Here is a 21773-nt window from a genome sequence, read left to right as displayed (position 1 = left end):
ATGGAAATGACAGACCGCGTGTGATCTCTGAATGTCATGAAGGTAAGACCGTGAATTATTTTGCTTTACTTGGAAGATAAAATTGCATTATTGGGTTATGGTTGCTTTCAATCTGAATTTAATAGATTAAAAAGGTTATTCATTTTAAAGCTTCGAATAGTTTTGATAAGGGCGGGTTTTCTCGGCCATTTTTAGCAAAACAAATTCATTTCATTTCATAAACACGCATTCAAATTCACGCATTTTTACCATGAATCAACCCAAACAGGTGTTCTTTTTGAGCTATTTTAGTTCATTTAATTTCGTTTTTGTTCACACATGATTTCGCTTACTCATTCAGATTTGTTGCAGTCATTCTTTCATTCCATAGGAGGTTCAGGACATACACTTTGATAATTCTTAAGTTCTACTATACCTGTTTACACCAGATGAAATTGAATGGTTGTTGTTGTTGTTGGCTTTTACGAAATTGAGTGAGTTTTGCGGCCAACTTAATGAAATTAAATGATCTTGTTATGACGAGTGAATGATAGCTCTGATGAAATTGGATTCCTCCTTTTAGCTGCTGATTGATGATTAAACTTAGCATTAATATCATAAACATGAGGCGGGTGTTTTACCATAAATAGATTATTTACACTAAACTCGCAGGTACGAGTGTAGGCCGTGTCCGAAACGACGACTTCGGCTACAGCTACGTCTAGATCAGCGCGTCTACCAGTGTTGAAGAATAGCAGACGCGCGCGATCTAGCCAGAGCTGTAGCCGAAATCGCCGTTTCGGACACGGCCTACATCTCTTTTGGTACAAGAGATTTTGGCTCTGAAAAAGAGAAGTGAATTGGTATAGCCTCTTTTCAGAACCAACACTCCTTTCTAACAAATATAACATAACACTCCTTTTTAATCTTCTGATGAATTATTGGCTGTGGTTTTATTAGCCTTAAAAGGACTATATACATGGGTCGAAACGCCACCCATTAAACATTGTTAGCATTTATAACATAATGTCATTTTATTTTACGTTTTCTAACAAAGACAAAATGCTAACTCATCTTAACATTCAATAATAATCTGTAAAATAAATATCCCGAATGTTCATGCCTTGTGCACAAACACATTGATTGTACATTATTTCATTTCTGATCACTTGCTAGAGCCCTTAATAGGAAAGAAGGCTTATGGTGACGACACTGGTGACAGTAATAACGATGACGTCACAGATGCCGCTTCCGTTCCTAGCGGAACCAAAGGAATCGGCACCGTAGAATCACTCAGGTAATTCCCAAACGGTTTTACACACTGTTATTAGTATTAACTCAACGTCCTCCATGTATAGGCTATGATTGTTTATAACACAGTTTCCTTTTGAAGGAGAGTACTTTACCGAATCATTCGTATGGGACGCAAAGCCGTTGGTCCCGTGTGTTGTGTAACGCACGCAAACGAGCCCAGTGCATTTATTGTGCAGAAAATAGGTTTTACCAGTGTTCCTGGCTTATTTGGCTGCATATTGCGCCATCACAGCACCTTGCAAACAACTACACGGTGCTACCATGCCCATATTAATCGAGCACCAAATGAGATTCCCAGAACGCATTTTTGTTCTGTGTATTAGAATTGCTATCCTCAAAACTTTGCCTCATGTTTTTTTTTTGGTCATGATTCCCGATTTAGAAAAAAAAAAGTTCTGCATTGAAAAGCACCACGACAGTGGCAATTTTGATGTACAGAAATAAACAAATTGCCCAAGACGCAATAATAAGGACAAGCGCCAAAATGTGAGTAATTTCGGCAGTTATGCAATACATCTATAATGCCAGGGACACACAATGACTACTTTGAGTGCAATTCTACACACATGGTGGGCGATATTACACCATTACATGTAGAGTATTTGAGCGCTTAGAGACTTTACTTGTGAGGTGTTATAGGCGACATATTAATGCAGTTGTTTGTCAAAATGATTATTATATCATGAAAATTACGAAATGTATTTGTTCGTGTTTATTCAACAATCTTATAGGGCAAAGTTCGACAGAAAACTTAAAATCTGCGAGCAAACAGGAAATGACGCAAACCTTTCAAGTACCAATAATTCACCCGGCATCATTGACAACCCGGACACTGACGTCATCAGATCCAAATTTGAATACAACATGACACACGTGTCACGAGGCAAAGCCATCATAGTCAACAATGTGAACTTTTCGCGGGAATCTGGAATGACGAAAAGGGCGGGAAGCGAGAAAGATGCAGACGAACTCACGGATGTTTTACGGATGCTTGGATTTAGTACTGAGCGATACAATGACGTCACGTGTCTTCAGCTGATTCGGATATTTCAAAGTGGTAAAGTTTGACTTTGTGTGAAGCTCTACAAAATGATGATTACAAAAAAATGAATAAACCAATAATTTATATGGTGTATATCCTTTCATAAACCATGTGGCTAAAACAAATATTTACCTTAAGGGGGCCTCATGTTTTTAAAGTTTTTTTTCTAGTACAGAGTCAAGTTTGCCATAGCCTAATTATTGGCCTACGCCAATTGGCAACTTGCAATAGTCCGCAGCGAATCGTGATGATGTGGTAAAATAATTATTCATGTATGAATAATGACATGCTTAACCTTAAGGGCAAAGTATACCTTTGATTGTTTGAGGCATTCGAGTGTTTTAATTCATGAACTATAACTCGTTAAATTTCAAAAAAGGTGGTATTGTTTTACAATGCCGACAATTTTGAGCGGCCATGTCCCGCGCATGAAGAGCAATCCGTAATTGGAAAACACAATCTGAGAAAGGTTTAATGCAGAAATCATTCTCAGATTAAAATATTTTGAATCCCTCTCTCCAAAACAAAATTCCATTGATGGGAATTGTCCCAAAATCGTTAGGGTCTATACATTATGAACGGTGCAGTGCTTTTTATCTACAAGTTGGCCTACGGGTAATACATTTTTGGAGTATTACCGAATGCATATACCATACCTTAAACTTTTCAAGACTTCATCATTTTAATTATTCACTTTTTAATTTAAATTTACTCACCTTTTAAAAACAGTATCCACTGAAGACCACAGCGACTACGACTGTTTTATGTTTGCGATTATGACACACGGTACAGACGGTGCGGTGTACTGCACTGACGGTGTAATATCCCCAGATGAGATCATGCAAGAGTTAAAAGGAGATCGATGTCCAACGTTGACTGGAAAACCCAAAATCTTTTTCATCCAGGTAAGATGTCAGAACTGAAAGAAGTTAATTTGTATAAAGGCCTAATTCTCACCATCGCTTTTTGTTACAGAAAGAGACGATCAGCGTCTTCAGCGCTTGGAATTGTTCGGTTTTATTATCATTTTGACAAAGAGACTTCAAATTAATTAAAGGAACATAATTTTACATAGGTTTCTCAGACCAATTTCAGCCACAAAAATTTTCAATTTCATTTCCCTCCCACTAGAACTGACAAGTTTCTTCAATCTCTTTTTTACTGCAATGGTTTCTTCGCGAAATAGATTTCTTGAAAAGGTCCCGTGGTTTTATTACCCCAAAGACTTAACTTTTTAGAGGGAAATCTAAGAGGGAAATTTTCGCAAGCACTTTTAAATTGAGCGGCAAGATCACGGAAAACTGCCAACAACCTAATAAATAGTCGCCAGACAATTAAAAATAAACAAGACTTTTCAAATTTCTATTTACATTTGCGAAATTGAATGAATCTTGCAGCCTAATGATATTTAATGAGCTTTGATCAGTCAATGCTAACCTTGTTAAATTGAAATCTTGCTGATTCAACAGAACATTAAATCTGAAAAGAAACTGATGAAAGGATTATCTATGAAATTGCCAGGAAAACCAAAAAATACAGAACATCAACAACATTTTTTGTTATATGTATTAGGCCTGTCGTGGCCAACTGTTTGATGGTGGAGTGACAGTTGCAGTGGAGGAGACAGACGATACAGACAGCGGCATACCACGGCGTCCATCTCTAGTGATTCCCGCTGAGGCAGACTTTCTCGTGGCCTACTCTTCACCCCCAGGTATTACATGACCGGCAATTTTTTTGTTTCTGTTCATAAGAATTTCTATCCTCAAAATATTTTCCTTTTTTGAATCGATTTGATAAAAATTGTTTCACAATGAAAAGCAATAGACAGTGGCAATTTTGAGGGGAAAAAAAAACACAAAAAAACCTTTAGCGCCCTCTTCTGAAACATTATCCTTCAGCCAATGTTAATTTCCCAAGTTGTGGACAGAATCTCCATGGACAGATTTTCCTAGGACACCGGTGCTCTTTGCATGAAGGACGCATTGGAAGATAAGACCGACCAAAAAGCATTTGGTGTTAACGTATATTTTAAACCATAAACCGAGTCCTACAACATCATTGAAAGATGGCGCCATTTTGTTGTCAGGACTTTCCATGTTTAGGAAGAACAACAACAAGACAAGAAAGGGAAAAAAGAACAAATTATAAAATAGTAACAAGGAAACAAAACAAACAAACAAACAGACAGGGAAAGAGCAATACAAACTACAACTATAAACCACACACCACACGTAACTCATTTTGATGATGTCCCTAAAACTATTTTTCCAGGTTATTATTCCTGGAGGAACATATCATCTGGTGCCTGGTTCATCCAAGCTCTAATCAGGATCCTCAAAGATGCTGGAACATCGCTAGAAATTAACCAACTCCTCACAAGGGTTAGTTACACAGTAGCTTACGAATATATTTCAAGTTCGTCTGTACCAGACTTCAACCAGAAGAAACAAATGCCATTCTACACGTCCACTCTGACCAAAGAGCTGTTCTTCAGGCCGAAAAATAATCACGCCATTCAAAGTTGAAACGTAGGTCTACAGGGGTCGATATCACAAACCTCTCCGCAACTTCGGATTAGTCCTAGGCAATGCTAAGAGATAGGACTAGTTTTAAATGAACACGTTGCCTTGGACCGGACGAGTTGGTCTGAAAAAGCGTTTGAAACCGTTTGGTTAGAAAGATGTTTTAAAAGTAGACTATAATGATCCACACGAGTATCAATCAAAATTGGACGATTTTCCTTTTACGTTGCGAAAATTTGACTCACATAAATGGCCGACCGTGTTAATTTGAAGGGAAGCTTTCCACTATCATTATCTTCAAACCCTGTAAGTTTAATGTAAATCTATTGACATTTTGAAAAAGTACCCAAATCCTTTAGTCGACGAGGTAAAAAGAAAACCACGCAATTTCGAGGCATTGTAGATCATTGTATTCTGCTTTTACAACATCTTTCTACCCATATGCATTTTATAACAAACGGTTACAGAACGCTTTCCAAAGACCAACTCGACCGGTGTTCCTTTAAGTTAAGATCAGTTACTGGTCCTTACTTCAGATAAGACTCGTCTTTCTCATTGTGAAATCGGCCCCTGGGCTGATTCATTATCTTGCAGCTTAATCCTTTTTAGGACCCTTAGAGGAAGAATGACAATAGCAGCAGAATATACCTTTCCATCGCCAAAACCCACGTTGTTGCCAACTGAGGTTGGAAAACTATATGGAAAGCCATAAATACAAAACAAAAACAGATGGCCACACTTTGTAACAATGTCACACAACTACTTACAAAATAGTGTTGAACATGTTGGAGATAGAGAGATATATTTTATTCCATTGAAAGTTTGCGATAAAAAAAATTAAAAAATTGTCAAAACATCTGTTAACACCATTGAATGTTTTGCATACACTCAGCCGTCCATGCCAACCAGCGTGTTTTTTTTACCAACAAGGAAAGGTCAACACAACAAAATGGGGATCAAGTTTGATAAGAAAAGTTTATTATTCTATTTCCACATTTGCCATTAAAAATGTTATTTATACATATTTCATTTTATTTACACTACAAACAAATTGTATTTTTCATTATCATTCTACTCACTTTCTTTGGTTGATAATTAGATCAATCATAAAGAATACTAAATTTTCTACTTTTTATACTATTTTTAGGGAAAATGTACATTTAATAATTTGATAAAGGTTAACAAAATAAACATGAACTGAAAAGTTTATATAAATTGACACGACTGATATTTAACAAACAAAAACCCCGCACCCACACAAAGCTGTGGACTTTACCTTTAAAGGATTTGGGTACTTTTTCCAAATGTCCATAGATTTACATTAAACTTACAGGGTCTGAAGATAATGATAGTGGAAAGCTTCCCTTCAAATATTACTTACTGAGGTGCTGTAGTTTTTAAGAAATGAGTAAAACAATGTCATGAAAATACGTTTGTAAATGCTTAAAATATCTTTGGTCTCATGAGACCAAAATTATTTTCATGACATTGTTTTACTCATTACCCAAAAACTACATCACCTCAGCACGTAATATTTTCAGGGAAGCTTTCTACTATCATTACTTCAAACTGTGTAAGTTTAGTGTAAATCTGTGGACATTGTGTTTTTTGTCCTACAAAAAGTACATACACCCTTTAAAGCACAACCGGTTGTATACAACATGTGGGATGAATGTGGTTGTATAAAGGCCATTGGGTTTCAGGGAAACTAGTACAGCACATGTCTTTGGGTTCCAGTCCAAACTATTAATATAATTATTAAACATAGCTTGGTTGCGCATATTTATTGCATACTCCATATGGAGCTGAGGCGGTTTAAGGGATGGACTAAATGACCCAGTGACAAAGGGCCAATAATATTGGAAGCGCTTTGAGATGCCTTCGGGTGTGAAAAGCACTATATAAAAAAGGTTTTTACTGTATTAATATACTTGATTTGATTTACTATATTTGATTTACAAGTAAAACAATTTAAACATGTGTCCCCATTATAAGCGAAACATACATTCTTGACCCGGTGTGGTGGTTTCAGACTTCCGCCGTATTCAGTTTTCCGGGTGACGTAGCCGGAAATTTCGACACGTTGCTCAAACGGTTTTAGCTTTCCGGCGTGTTCAGTTTTCCGGGTGACCTGTCAGATACCGCCGCGAGTACCCTGGCGAGTACTGTAGTTCTCTCAGCAGTGACCCCCAAATTGTTTATATTACGATTCTTTTCTGTGTAGTCACATAATCTCTTGCCCCATCTTTACATGTATTCATGGGTACAACTTTAGGCAGGTCACACTCTGCTTGCATAAAAAACAACTCATACGATCCACGCGTTTGCCGCTAGTTGTACTCGACTCGTGGACGCCGCCATGACAGCTACCGGAGGGTAATGGATGACTCAATACGGCACTAAAAACGGACTACTTTCGCTTGCTGTGCGCAGGCATCGCATGACGTAATGCTACCGTATTTGGTCATTCGGAAAACTGAGCACGGCGGAAAGTTGAAACCGCCACACCGGGTCTGAATGCTTTGTTTTTGAAAGGGCAAGGGCACCAAGGCGTTTTCTCTTGGTAAAGGGCACCCTATGAGGACATTGTAAACTTCTAATGTAGCATTTCAAGGGCATCAATGCAATAGCCAGGGGCAAGAAGGAAATCGCCTTTGTTGCCTCAATGTCTAAATGACAGCAGTACAAGGCTTGCAACAACGTGGCATCAAATCGCTGTCAATATTAATAGTTTACGGCACTCACAGATGGAAGAAGCAAGGGGTCCAAAGTATCACTTGAGAGCTTCATTTGGCAATCTTCAGTAGTTGCGACCTCTTCTTGGCAAACTCTTGTGCTACACTGTCTGTTGTACGGCTCTTTAACGAACTCAAGAGGAATGGGGAGTGGTCTGCAAATACAAGAGAAGTGTTTTAGGCAATAACACAAAAAAACTAATCAGGGGGCTCCAGCCCCACCCTCCCTCGCTTTTTATAACCATTCATTTGTACATGTGTTTGATCCAGGCATGTGAGTGAAAGAAGAGGAAAAGAGAAAACAGGGCAAGCAAAAAAGAGGAAAAGACAATATTCTTATACTTTTGTACACAGAAAGTTAAGGAAAAAAAGAGGAAAATCAAAACCCCAAAAGAGGAAACCAGCTGAAAAGAGGAAGTCTCACATGCCTGTTGATCCCAGTGCACTGCAGTGGTAGTGGCAAGAGGGGGGCAAGAGTACTAAGCTGGGGGGCTCCAGACCCCCCGCCCCCCCCTGTATTGAACCATTCATTTGATGCAATTGGGGAACAAGAGGGAGGAGGGGTTCTAAGCTTCCCCCTCCCCCTTGCTGTAAAGAAAAATTAAATGGATCACATAGGGGGGAAGAACACCATACAGTAGCATAGTTTGACTCTATTTAGGGAGGGGGCACGAGGGGTGGAAAGGGTTGCCAGCAGAGGGCTCCAGCCTCCCCCTTCTCATGGGGCTCCTAAGACTAAGCACTACAGCAATACTTACTGTTCTCCTCAGGTATCAATAGAGGTAACGTCACTGACTTCAGAGCTGAGAAGTCATGACTAAAAGCCTTCTTGATGCCAGGAATGTCGTCCAGTGCGACAAACGTCTCCCCTTCCAAGTCGTCCGATTTAATGATGTCATGATCGTACATGATCAGATGCAAGCAGGCACCTTTGTGTCTACACTGATCTCTCGTCACTGGGCTACAGAACAAGAACAAATATACCAACTATCAGAAGATGACAAGAAACGAATCACACAATAGATCAGGCTGGACAAAGGGTAACACAGAGTAAATCATACAGACAAAATTAGGCTTGATTCAAATCAATTCAATCCACTGTATTTCCAGTCCATTAAAGACAGTGGACACTTTTGCCAATTGTCAAAGACCAGTCTTCTCACTTGGTGTATCTCAACATATGCATACAATAACAAACCTGTAAAAATTTGAGCTTGATTGGGCGTCGGAGTTGCAAGATAACTATGAAAGAAAAAAACACCCTTGTCACATGAAGTTGTGTGCTGTCAGATGCTTGATTTCGAGACCTCAAATTCTAAATCTGAGGTCTCAAAATAAAATTCGTGGAAAACTACTTCTTTCTCGAAAACTACGTCACTTCAGGGGGAGCCATTTCTCACAATGTTTTATACTATCAACTTCTCCCCATTACTCGTTACCAAGTGAGGTTTTATGCTGATAATTATTTTGAGTAACTACCAATAGTGTCCACTGCCTTTACGGTGAATAATATAATTATTACAAGCAAATGCAATATGTTTATACAATGATGTAATACAATATGAAACAAACATTTACAAGGTAAGGCAATCGTACAATAACAGAAAACAAAAACTAAAAACCAATACAAAACAAATGGTAATTGAGATGGAAGGGGCCCATAAAAAAGCAGAGCTTGTTGAGAACAGACCCCCCCCAGCGAAGAAAGCAATCTAAGCAGTTCTATTAGGTGGTGCAATCAAAGGAAAATGTTGCAGCAAAACAATTCATAATTCCCAGAAGAACAGACTCCCAAGTAAAACAGATAAACAAAATACCTAACATCTACAATAGAACATAAAAGAGAATAATGACAAATAAGGTGTGTTATGCAAATAATACTAAATAACAATCAAAATAATGGACAAACAGAATTAGGCATATTACTGTTATAGGTGGATAAAAGATGACACAAAACATATCATACAAAATGATCAGCGTTGAAAGCTCAATTATTTACCCAAAAGACAACAAGATAATATACTCACAACTCAAACTTTTCATCGAACAATGGATGCAGGGTTGCCTTGACGATGCTACTCTTTTGAGATGGGGTCTTTGGAAAGACAAACGATGGTTCTAATCTGAGGATGACATACGGGTCACTGGTTCCTGTAAAAGACACAAATAAACAAATTTCGTTACAGGATTTGGGTCCTTTTTCTAACACAAAACACTATGTACACAGATTTACATTAAACTTACACCATTTGAAGATAATGATAGAAAGCGTACCTTAAAATATTAGTTGCTGAGGTGCTGTAGTTTTTGAGAAATGAGTAAAACAATGTCATAAGAATATGTTATTACATGCTAAAATAATTTTGATTTCATGATCACCGAGACGAAAATTATTTTCATGACATTAGTTTACTCATTATTAAAAAACTACAGCACCTCAGCAAGTAATATTCTCAGGGAAGCTTTCTACTATCATAATCTTCAAACTGTGTAAGTTTAATGTAAATCTGTGGACATTGTGTTTTTTGTCCTACATACAAGACACATAGACCCTTTAAATTTATTATAATAAATTTAACCCTCTATTATAGGGATAATACATTGACTAAAACAGGATTTGAACCTGTGTCTTCTGGATTAACATGCAAGCCCTCTACCAATTGAAGTTTCTAACCCTAATATTTGGGGTCTGCCTATTTTGTCAATATCTTATTAGGGTCCAATATTCTGGTAACATATAAATACTAATCTCTACGGTCTTCCTCTCAGAGATGTTTTATTATAGATTTATCCCAGAGAGCAACCTTCCCTACACTTCTCAGACAGAATCACATCCGATTTATCCCAGATAGCATCCTTCCCACCTCAAATAGAATCCTACCCAATTTATTCCAGATAGATTAATTCAATATGTCTCACTGTACACGGTTTATCTCAGATAGAATCCTTACCAACATATTTCAAACAGAATCCTACCCATTTTATCCCAGATCAGATCCTTCCCAATACACCTAGTACACCCGGTTTATCCCGGATTGAATCCTTCCCAACATATCTCAAACAGAATCCTACCCATTTTATCCCAGATCAGATCCTTCCCAATACACCTAGTACACCCGGTTTATCCCGGATTGAATCCTTACCAACATATCTCAAACAGAATCCTACCCATTTTATCCCAGATCAGATCCTTCCCAATACACCTTATACACCCGGTTTATCCCAGATTTAATCCTTCCCGACATTTCTCAAACAGAATCCTACCCATTTTATCCCAGATCAGATCCTTCCCAATACACCTAGTACACCCGGTTTATCCCGGATTGAATCCTTCCCAACATATCACACACAGAATCCTACCCATTTTATCCCAGATCAGATCCTTCCCAATACACCTAGTACACCCGGTTTATCCCGGATTGAATCCTTCCCGACATATCACACACAGAATCCTACCCATTTTATCCCAGATCAGATCCTTCCCAATACACCTTATACACCCGGTTTATCCCGGATTGAATCCTTCCCAACATATCTCAAACAGAATCCTACCCATTTTATCCCAGATCAGATCCTTCCCAATACACCTAGTACACCCGGTTTATCCCGGATTGAATCCTTCCCAACATATCTCAAACAGAATCCTACCCATTTTATCCCAGATCAGATCCTTCCCAATACACCTAGTACACCCGGTTTATCCCGGATTGAATCCTTACCAACATATCACACACAGAATCCTACCCATTTTATCCCAGATCAGATCCTTCCCAATACACCTTATACACCCGGTTTATCCCGGATTGAATCCTTCCCGACATATCTCAAACAGAATACTACCCGTTTTATCCCAGATAGAATCCGTCCCTACCCTTTTCAGATAAAATCACACCCATTTTATCCCAGATAGAATCCTTCCCAACATATCTCAATCAGAATACTACCCATTTTATCCCAGACAGATTCCTTCCCATTACTTTTCAGATAAAATCACACCCAGTTTGTCCCAGATAGAATTCTTCCAAACATATCTGAAATAGAACCCTACCTGATTTATCCTTAGGTGTAATGTTGCTACCATTGATGAGCAGAACACAAAGTCTATTTGTGATGTCATTGTAGTAACATTTGACAGCAAGAGTACCAAACTCAGCCTCGGCCTTTCTCTCAATTGACTCATTCTGAAACAAAGAAACAAACACCATGTATAATTAGATGTTAAATTTGCATCGGAAATAACGTTGTTTTTTTTTGGTTTTACCCTTGCTCTCAGTTCCAAGTTCTGTGAAAAAAATCACAGGCCTATTACTTTAATAGCTGGAGGCAGATACTTAAGTTCAAATGTAACAATATTTATCTATACCTAGAAAAAAAAACAATTAACATTTAAAATTCAAGTTAAAAAATATATGCTACAATTCCACACAATCCAGAACGTGAAATATTTCTACTGTACTTACAACCACTTGTATTTTTTGCGCATAAAATTCCTCAATGACTTCAAACGTATCAGCCACGTTGCTCTCAACAAACGTCTTGAGTTGGTTAAATGTAGCGTTGCGGACCGTTGCCAGTGGAATGCCCTTGCCATCAGCATGAAACAGATGTGCCAAAATCTAGTACGAGCAAATAATTATATATGTTAAGGAATTTGAACCAATGCTGAGATTGACTATATTTTATTCTTCATGAATGGAATCAGTCATTGCTCAATATATACCTGTACGATCCTGCGATGAAAAGGTGATAGCGGGACAGTTCTTTTCAGAACTGAGAAGTCTCCCAAAAATCTGAAAATCTACTCCGCGGTAGTAGAATCTCTAACAAGACAGTTCTCTAAAGAACACAATCTACCTGGCAAGCAGATACACACATGGTGTTACCGCAAACCAAATATATATATTAACTTGACTCTTACCTCCAGTGTTTCCTGTATCCTGCAGAACAACAATGGTTTGCTGGTGATAATCTGAGAAAGAAAAATATGTTTAAATTAAAAACAAAACATCAATCGAGGGCTGAGGTTGTGTCGCAGTGAAATTGGTCAGCAGTATTCTTTTGGTCTCCTATTAAAGCCACTGGACTTGATTTCTCAAAGCACTAAATCTGTAGAGCCTTATCGGTAGTTAATATGCTAACACGAATTAAAGAAAAACCCATCTTACTTTGTTATTATCTTTGATGACTGAATTCAGCTCATTGACTAAAACAATCCAAATATCTCGTAGAATTCTGTGGAGAAATGACAACCAAAACAAAAATTAGTGAAGGCATAAAGAATATTATTTATGTTCCACACCATACACCAATATTTTACATTTATAAGCTCAAATTTGACACTGGACCACCGGCCCAATACCAGTGATTTCAGTATCTGCCAGTAAACTAAAAACATGACAAGTCTGCTGGTCTTGTTGTTCTTCAATTCAACATCTTTGTCTCAAAAGAATAGTGTTCAAATGTTGAGTTTGAGTCTCACAAATATCTTTAAAACCGGCTGAGGATCACCAATACAACAGAAGAAATGAGCTACAAGTTTTTGGTTTATCTAACGACGCTACAAAAAATAAGAACTTGTAGTAGCGCCCTCTCGCTCTTGTAGAGTCCAGACGCCTTTTAATTGAAATCATATGACGATAAGTATTAATCAATAACGAAGAGTTACAAGGACTTAAGACAAACACTTCAAGATATAACCCCACTAAGATCTTTCCTTTTGGCCCGAACAGAAAAAAAATCACTTATATTAGGTATTACGACTTTTCCTCAACAAATTATTGAGTGTAATGTCATTTTTAATTTTTGTTCTCACAGCCGAAACCCCCAGATTTGCTATACATTACCGAAACATGTCTAGTTATTAGTATATATATATTTTTTTTACATAATTCAAATGAACTTACCTGTCAAAGTTGGTCCTAAGGAGGCATTTATGTAGTGTGATAATATTGGTGTCAAGGTATTCCATCAGTGGATCAATGGCCTGTAAAAAATACAAATTGAAGAATTCAATCTCAGTTTATGTTCACTGCTCAAGTACATCCATAAGGAGATTGCCAACATAGGGCTGGGTAACTCAGTTGGTAGAGAACTGGCACGTTAATCTGGAGGTCGCTGGTTCAAATCCCACTCTAGTAAATTTGTCTTTGTTCAACCCCAAATCTTACAAAAAACTCCTTAGTCAGTTTCCCTTGTGATTTAGAACCTCAATATTGTTTATTTTAATCAAACAGCTTGTTTCCATTTAATTATTTAAACCTATTTGTATCTTAAGGTGAGGTTTGTGGTAGCACATTGTTAAATTTCTTTTGAGTAGTGTTGATGGTTCTAAAAAAGAAGAAGTGGTTGACAAGTCAACGTTTCGATCAGCATACTCTGAACGTCTTCAGGAGAAAGTTAAAGTTGTTGAAAGTTGTTGAAAGTTATTTGTATCTTATTTTTACTTTGGTTATTGTCCAAGACCAGTATTATTTTAAATCTTTAGACATACGCAATAGTAACAAGTTGTACAGGGGCTGTCAAGGTAAAAACAAAAGTATAAAAAACTGTCATCAAAAGATGTGTAAAACCAGACCCCTGCCAACGATAAAAATATAATTATACAATATAAAAAGTTGATTGCACTGAAACATTTAAAAATCACACAAAAGACAACATTAAAACACAAGCAAAACTAGACTATTATAAACAAAAAAACTACACCCACAACAAAACACCGCAGCGATAACAGGAACGGACAACTTATTCTCACTTGGCATATCCCAACAATGCATAAAATAACAAACATGTAAAAAATATAAGCTCAATTGGTCATCAAAGTTGCAAGTAAATAATATAAGACAAAATGTATGTGCTTTCAGATGCCTGAAAAATGCTTCAGGCCTGAAGTCTTTTATTGGTTTAGTGAGAAATAAACTCTTCCTCAAAAACGTTGTTACTTCTGAGGGAGCCAGCCGTTTCTCACAATGTTTTATACTATCAACAACGTTACCAAGTAAGTTTTTATGCTAACATATATTTTGAGTAATAACTAAACGTGTCCAGTGCCCTTAATGTGAAGTGCATATGACATTTTGAAAATAAAACTTGTGCAATATACACAAATTCTTCTTCTTACCTCATCAATTTGAAGCAAGAAGGGATCTCAGGAAACAATTTTTTTTAGCCTTTGAGAAAGACACTGCTAGTGTCGAGACGTCAGACCATAAACTATTTTTTACAAATTATTTTTCCTACATCATTCACTTACGTCATCAATTTGAAGTTGTATCTTAGCATTGAGCAGGGATCTGAGGAAACGTCTGAAGTCAGGCCTCATTCTCTCTCCTACATGCTGCACCACGTGATCAATCACATTCACCATATCCTCATCAGCGCTACCCATCATCGTCTGCAGTGTATCTTGACACTGTTCACCCGCCGTATCCCCATACTCCTTCTCCATGGCTAGCTGGATGCGTTGCCATCCGAGGGATTCGGGCATCAAGGCCAGGGAGCGACGGACCTGCTCGATGTTGTTGATGGCGATACACAACTGGCCCCCATGAAAAGAATTGTGCAAATTAAAAATAAGCTACAAGTCAAGGCTGTATGGTATATTTCTTTTTCAGTACAATAAATTCTTCTTTGTAGAAACCCAAACTAAAAAAAAGCATAACCAGAAGATGGATCAGAGCATACTGATCGAAACGTAGAGTTGAAACCAATGGTTCTTTTCAGAACCACCTCAACTCATTTAGAGATAGTCATTACATGGTGTTACTGGAAACCTTTCCATATCGTAACTAGTCAGTTTTCCTCGTTGTTAAAATACTTGATACACAAAAAGACTTACTAAAAAGACACACTAAAACTTTCTCTATTCTGTTACCAATATTGGGGTTTACCTGATCTGTAATGTCAAATTGTCCTTCGTCGTCATAGTAACCATTCTGTCGTAGCTTCTCATGAATGATGTTGGCATAGTTCACTGCACCGTGACAAATATCCTTCAAAAATCAGGGAAAAAAATCACAATAAAATTCTGAGAATTTCCCATCAACCGAAATCTATAAATTCCACTCACTGTTTTAATTTTTATGACCTAAGGAATGAATTCACCCAGTTGGTTGCCCTTGTGGTTTATTAATTGATATTTGCAATGCAAAATTTGCATCTCTTTCAGCCCAGAACAATGAAATTGACAATATAGGGAGACCGCCATCAAAGAGGTAGATCACCCTGGCACGTTAAACTGGAAGTCGTTGGTTCCAATCATGCTCTTGTAAATTCATAGAGTGGGATGAAGCAAACGCCCTTCAAATAAATGTGAAGACTAATTTATGGGGCTTAATAAATCAGTTGGTGGAGCGCCGATTCAAATCCCGCTCTGGTCAATTTGTCTTTGTTCAACGCCAAATCGTTTAAAACTTACTAAATTAATTTCCCTTGTGGTTTATTATAAATATGATAGATTTAAAAAGATAACACATCATAAACCTAACAAAAAATTTAAGTAGAATTAGAATAGCAAATCATCTCCCAAGTATTTTTCCAAACCAGACCCAACCCAGTCTTGTCAGGTTAATAAATAGTGGGTGCGTTCGATTAGCTTCCCTGGGTCGACCCCGGTGTGCTCATCCAAGAGACGAATTTGATTTTTTCCAGGACGAACGTGGGCAATGATAATTGCCTCACGTTCGTCCTGGAAAAGTCGCCTATTTATTTTGCAGGACGAACGTGTACAGATATTTACCCACATTCCACCTGGAAAACAAATACGCATTATCTTGTGACCTTTCTTGTGTTGACGTCAGAGCAACTCGGGCCAGCCCCAAGTGACCCATGGAAGCTAAACGGACGCACCCATTGTCTTCCTATATAGCGTGCAAACATGTATCTCGTCACCCAGTGATGCTCAAGGCGCTGTAACGTACAGTACTTCCTGTAAGGTAGATGGGACTACGATTGAATAATGAGATCTTATGGAAGTACTACAAAACCAACTTACATCTGTTACTTTGGCAACGAAGACGTAGCTTCCTACAGTGTCAGGCCAATCCAACTGTTGCCAAAAGTGACGAATCTATTAGAAACAAAATAGTAACAATATTAAAAAGAAGTTCAGCAAGTCTGTGGTACACTTACAATGGACTAAACACCAAACAGCAGAAACATGCTTTGTGAATCATTTTATGACCCGAAACATTCAACAATTCCAATGAAGTAATTTTGCAGGAAATGCATTGTACCAAACACCATTTAAATCTAACTCCTAAATGGCTAAAATAGGTTTCTTTTATACACATTTGACTACTAAAAATGGTTTAAATAACTCAACAAATTAGAGCAAAAACACATGATGGAGACTTCAATTGGAAAGATAACTTGATAGAGACTGGGAGTATTCTGAAACCAACCTGAGCAAAACATGTTGCCACATCAACAGCCGAGGTGCTATGCTTCACCATTGTGTCCACCAAAGCAACCTGTAGGTATCACAAAATTCGATTTTATGACTGAATCTTCTTCTTTATTACTTCCACACAAACAGGGCCCGATTTGATGGCTCTGCTTACCACCAAATTCTGTGCTAACGATCACCTTTCTCTGCTTGCACGGCAAGAGCCAAATATCTACGCTAGCTGTGTAACCATAGAATGGCCAGTAACAGGGAGTATGCATGCGCACATGCCAAAAATGCCTGCTAACCTGTGAAAATCCTTGCTTAGTAAATACAGATAACCGGCCAAGACTCCACTCAATTGTTATGCTAAGTAAACAACAGCTAAATACCAGTCACAAGCATTGTACACGTATATGGCACTAAATTATAGCCAGTAACATGTGTAAAATAAGCAAGCTATTTTCGCGCTTAAGCAAATTTTTGGCTTAAGCAGCTCTATTAAATTGGGCCCAGAGCCCGAGTCCAGTTGCAATAAACTGCTTGGCCACAACAGTCGGAACATTGAATACATCTTTAATTCCTCCTACAGTGATTGGCGTGTCACACAAACCTGATCCAACTCCACGGCTTTCTTGATTCTCTCCTGAGCTCGGACTCTAGCCACAGTCAGCCATTTCTCCACGGCTCGTTTGAAGAACTTATGGTAACCCTTGACCTCCAGATTGACCTGGTCTCTGCATCAGTTCAAAAGGTCAAATACACCATTGGTAAATATCATTGATCAATGTCTCACTGATTGAACAGTTTCATTATACAGTTCTTGAAACGACACCAAGGATGGCTCCTAAGTGAAATTAATCAATGAAACTCGCATGCCTGAGGAAACCTGTAAACAAGGGTGCTAAAATGCTATGTGAACCAGATAATCAGTCCTATCAGGTCTTGAGTCCACAGACGGTTCACCATGTCTTATGGCTTCACATTGTACATCATGAGGTAGCCAGATATTACTGGAGTGCTTTCCACTTGAACAAACATTGCCAACGTATGCGCACGTTTGCCAACAATTTTGAGTGTAACGAGTTGTGCACCACCAACGATGGCGAACCTTAGCAACCATAGGCGAACGTACTTCTGGGGTGTTGGTGGGTGGTTTCAAAATGGCGGACAACAACCAGATAGCCAAACGGTAAACATACAATATTATTATTTTCTAAATAGTTAAGCAGTAAATTATTAATTCTGGTTGTGATGCCAAGGACTCACAAAAATAGTGAACTTAATCAAACACATACAAGTATGGACTGGCAATGAGGTCATTAGTGCACATCAATGCACTAGTGACCTCACTGCCAGTCCATACTTCTCATTATCTTGAGGTTACTGACCTTTCACTAAGATGCTCCGAGAAGGCAACGAAATCTCGAAGAGCGAGGTAGAGCATGAAGAGGGCTGTACTCCTCTGACTGTACTCCTCTCCTTCGACATCATCCAATGAATGATTAGAATGGATGGAACTTGACAAACACTTGGCGACATCATCCATCAGCTGAATGGGCAAGGAACAAATAATCATTAGAATACTGACCCAAATAGTGACTTAACCCAGTGAGACCCATTGAGAAAGAACCAGGAGAACGCAGGGCTTAACTAGTGGAAGAAGCAGATACATACCATTAGCCCTATTGAGGTATGGCGTACACTAAAGGAGTGCACTGTTTGGTTTGGGTGTATACATGTACAGACAAATTTACCCAAACCTAATAGTGTCATACGAGTGTGTCCACCGTATCTCAAAAAGGCTTATGGGACATGATGTTTGGTAAATTGATATCAATCATGTGACACACTTGTCTGGCAAAATGGCGACACAAATTAAGCATCTTTTCAAAATTTTGAATGGTCGATCTAAATATCTCTTTTGTCATAAAGGCCATATGTGAGTAAAGTGGCCATACTCGTCTGTTAACCATCTTACTATCGCCATGTTTCTTGATGACAACCAACCCATCCCTCACTATGTGACAACAGTTACATTTTAAGGCACATTCATTCTGATGGAGAAGTATAGTAAAACAAAAACAAATAAAAAAAGTCTTTGAGAAAGATTCAGCTAGGGTTGAAACATCAGGCCAATAACTATATTTGCATATACAAAATGAGAAAAACAGAAGTGAAAACATTTTCTAAAACATCTTGTTATTACTGACTTACTATTCTAGCCAATTCTTGATACACAATGTCAAAGTATTGGATCTCCAGCACAGATTGATACGTCTTATGGACAAAGTTGAGAAGGCGTTGTGCTTGAGTGTTGATAGCGTTAGTCAGACTGGTCAGTGTCGTGATGGTCTCAGTGCCATCGTCTTGACTGACTATCTCATCATGCTTCTTCTTATACCAGTTACAGATGTCCTCCTGAAAATTTAAAGACGGAGTGTCACTTGAAAACTAAATTAGGTCATGGGTTCGAAGTAATATATTTTGGATAATTGTTCACACAAAAAACAACATTTGAGTCTGTGGTATGTTTCATTCATGCATTTTCTCTCATATTTGTTGGGGTTGGTGTCCTTTTGCGAATGCTGCGGCTAGAGATGTGGTGGTGAGACATGCACTGCTTCTTTACACGCAGTTTGACTTGCAAAACGACAGACTATGGGAAAGACTAGCCATATGTGACATCAGTGAAAATCAAATAATAACCAGAAACTGACAAGATAATTTGTTCTTAATTATTTAGGGTGGAACAAATAAACCCCAAATCATTTTAAACAGACTTAACCAGTCAGTTTCCCTTGTGGTTTATTAGTTGATATCTGAAGTCAAAAGTTGCATCTCTTTAAGGTGATCTCCTGGCTGCTGCTTCCCAGGTTGTATCGTAAGTTTTGGTTTGATCCCTGTCTACACAGCAGTTGTATGGCAAAATAGAGAGACTGCCGAACGCCAACACTTAAATCCGGAAGGTCTCTGGTTCAAATCTCGCTCTAGTAAACTTTTATTTTTTTAAATCCAAATAGTCAGTAAACATCATTTAATTTACCTTGATTGCATCAATGATGACACCTTGGCAACTCGGCTGAAACAGAGCGTTGCGCTCAGCAAATTCCATGTCGTTAATTTGAGCCAGACATCTGCAGACACATAGATGAATAAAGGAAAAACAAATTTAGCCTTCACTCTTTCACCATCAAAAGAAAAACCAGTCATGTCATTCTCGAGGCACTTTTGGTACGACTGAAACTTTTAATTCTGAAACATTCCATGAAGTTAGTTTTGTTATAAACAATTCTGAGAGTTTTTTTCTTCTTTTGGTTTCTAGTGATCCTGAACATCCCTCTCAGACATAACGTGTCAACGTACCTTACGAGTCAGCTTAAAGGCACTGAACACTATTGGTAATTACTCAAAATAAGTTTAAGCATAAAAAGACTTCGGGCCTGAAGCCTTATGTTATGCATCTGAAAGCACACAAATTTGTGCAACAAGGGTTTTTTTTCCCCTTCATTATTCTTTTGCAAATTTCGTCAAATTTAAATCAAAATTTTAATTATTTTTTGTTTGCATTTGTTGGGATACAACAAGTGAGAATACTGGTCTTTGACATTTACCTAAGGTGTCCAGTGCCTTTAAAGACATCTCAACTAATCTTTTGGACGCATGCGGGAAATACGAGTACAAATTCACAAGATAAGACAAGTAGGATTTGAAACTTTGCATGGTGGAAATACGATATGGAAAGGTTTCCGGTAACACGATTTAACAATGACTATCTCTAAATGAGTTGGGGGTGGTTCTGAAAAGAACCGTTGGTTTCAACTCGACGTTTCAATCAGTATGCTCTGATCGTCTTCTGGAGAAATATAAGATAAGACAAGATAAGACATATAAGCGTGAAAGTATAATCCATAACTTATAGCTTACAGTAGAAGATACTGGAGCCTCCTTATTGCTGGTTTGTTGGTTGGTGGGAACATATCTTGTTGTCTTTTCAGCATATTTATGCCATATGTGATGAAGCTCTGGAAAGACTTCTGTAGATACTGCTCCTAGTTCCAGAATCAGAGAAATCAAGATGACGTGTTAGCTTTTTGTTGATGATTTAAAGGCACTCACTGGACACTATTGGTAATTACTCAAAATAATTTTTAGCATAAAACCTTACTTGGTAACAAGTAATTGGGAGAGGTTGATAGTATAAAACATTGGGAGAAATGGCTCCCTCTGAGGTGATGTAGTTTTCGAGAAAAAGAAGTAATTTTCCACGAATTTGATTTTGAGACCTCAGAATTAGATTTTGAGGTCTCGAAATCAAGCATCTGAAAACACACAACTTTGTGTGACAAGGGTGTTTATTCTTTCATTATTATCTCGCAACTTCGACGACCAATCGAGCTCAAATTTTCACAGGTTTAATATTTTATGCACATGTTGAGATACACCAAGTGAGAAGACTGGTGTTTGACAATTACCAATAGTGTCCACTGTCTTTAAAGAGTTTTGATAACTTTTGTAGATGAAGTTTTAAGCCATGACATGAATCCCTACTCACTGTGAATGAAGATGTATGTAATACAAGTTATCTGTACAAGTTTCTGTTTCATTGGTCTTCAATTTTTTGAGTAAAAAACAGTGAAAACCACAGAGCAATGTTTTCAGGAGTCACATAAAAATAAGATTTTCATGCTAACATAATTTTTGTCTCCTGAGAAGAATTTTTTGTGTGTGACATTGTTTTACTCATTTCTCAAAAACTACAGCACCTCAGCAAGTAATGTTTTAAGGGAAGCTTT

The 21773-nt window shown here is 37.9% G+C and overlaps 2 protein-coding genes across 2 annotated transcripts in view; one reads left to right on the top strand and one right to left on the bottom strand.

The window, feature by feature from the left end:
* The first annotated feature begins 2125 nt into the window (after positions 1 to 2125).
* On the top strand, positions 2126 to 4941 carry LOC117293057 (caspase-7-like). Its single transcript, XM_033775269.1, has 4 exons — positions 2126 to 2350; positions 3065 to 3240; positions 3908 to 4049; positions 4610 to 4941. Exons 1-4 carry the CDS (start codon positions 2158 to 2160, stop codon positions 4861 to 4863), a joined length of 765 nt encoding a protein of 254 aa, XP_033631160.1. The 5' UTR covers positions 2126 to 2157; the 3' UTR covers positions 4864 to 4941.
* A 2473-nt stretch (positions 4942 to 7414) lies between these two features.
* LOC117292928 (protein unc-13 homolog D-like) overlaps positions 7415 to 21773 on the bottom strand; it is a 36663-nt gene continuing 22304 nt past the window's right edge. Inside the window, exons 14-30 of the mRNA XM_033775103.1 lie at positions 20905 to 21029; positions 20024 to 20114; positions 19195 to 19398; positions 18369 to 18529; positions 17591 to 17714; positions 16994 to 17062; positions 16585 to 16659; positions 15482 to 15583; positions 14845 to 15129; positions 13499 to 13578; positions 12761 to 12827; positions 12514 to 12564; positions 12056 to 12211; positions 11644 to 11776; positions 9623 to 9746; positions 8354 to 8556; positions 7415 to 7750 (exon numbers count right to left, since the gene is read on the bottom strand). Coding sequence (XP_033630994.1) covers positions 7647 to 7750; positions 8354 to 8556; positions 9623 to 9746; positions 11644 to 11776; positions 12056 to 12211; positions 12514 to 12564; positions 12761 to 12827; positions 13499 to 13578; positions 14845 to 15129; positions 15482 to 15583; positions 16585 to 16659; positions 16994 to 17062; positions 17591 to 17714; positions 18369 to 18529; positions 19195 to 19398; positions 20024 to 20114; positions 20905 to 21029 — 2154 coding nt within the window. The 3' untranslated portion in view covers positions 7415 to 7646. The remainder of the gene's footprint in view (positions 7751 to 8353; positions 8557 to 9622; positions 9747 to 11643; positions 11777 to 12055; positions 12212 to 12513; positions 12565 to 12760; positions 12828 to 13498; positions 13579 to 14844; positions 15130 to 15481; positions 15584 to 16584; positions 16660 to 16993; positions 17063 to 17590; positions 17715 to 18368; positions 18530 to 19194; positions 19399 to 20023; positions 20115 to 20904; positions 21030 to 21773) is intronic.

The sequence above is a fragment of the Asterias rubens genome, chromosome 7, assembly GCF_902459465.1.
Source record: "Asterias rubens chromosome 7, eAstRub1.3, whole genome shotgun sequence".
NCBI lineage: Eukaryota > Metazoa > Echinodermata > Asteroidea > Forcipulatida > Asteriidae > Asterias > Asterias rubens.
Note: the sequence above shows the minus strand (reverse complement) of the source record. Positions and strands in the feature narration are given on the sequence as shown.

What these genes read in the sequence shown, in the direction of transcription:
- LOC117293057 (XM_033775269.1), top strand. Translation starts at nt 2,158, where the DNA reads ATGACACACGTGTCACGAGGCAAAGCCATCATAGTCAACAATGTGAAC. An exon ending in CCAAAATCTTTTTCATCCAG is followed by an intron (nt 3,241 to 3,907) that starts GTAAGATGTCAG and finishes TATATGTATTAG; the next exon opens with GCCTGTCGTGGCCAACTGTT. An exon ending in GGCCTACTCTTCACCCCCAG is followed by an intron (nt 4,050 to 4,609) that starts GTATTACATGAC and finishes CTATTTTTCCAG; the next exon opens with GTTATTATTCCTGGAGGAAC.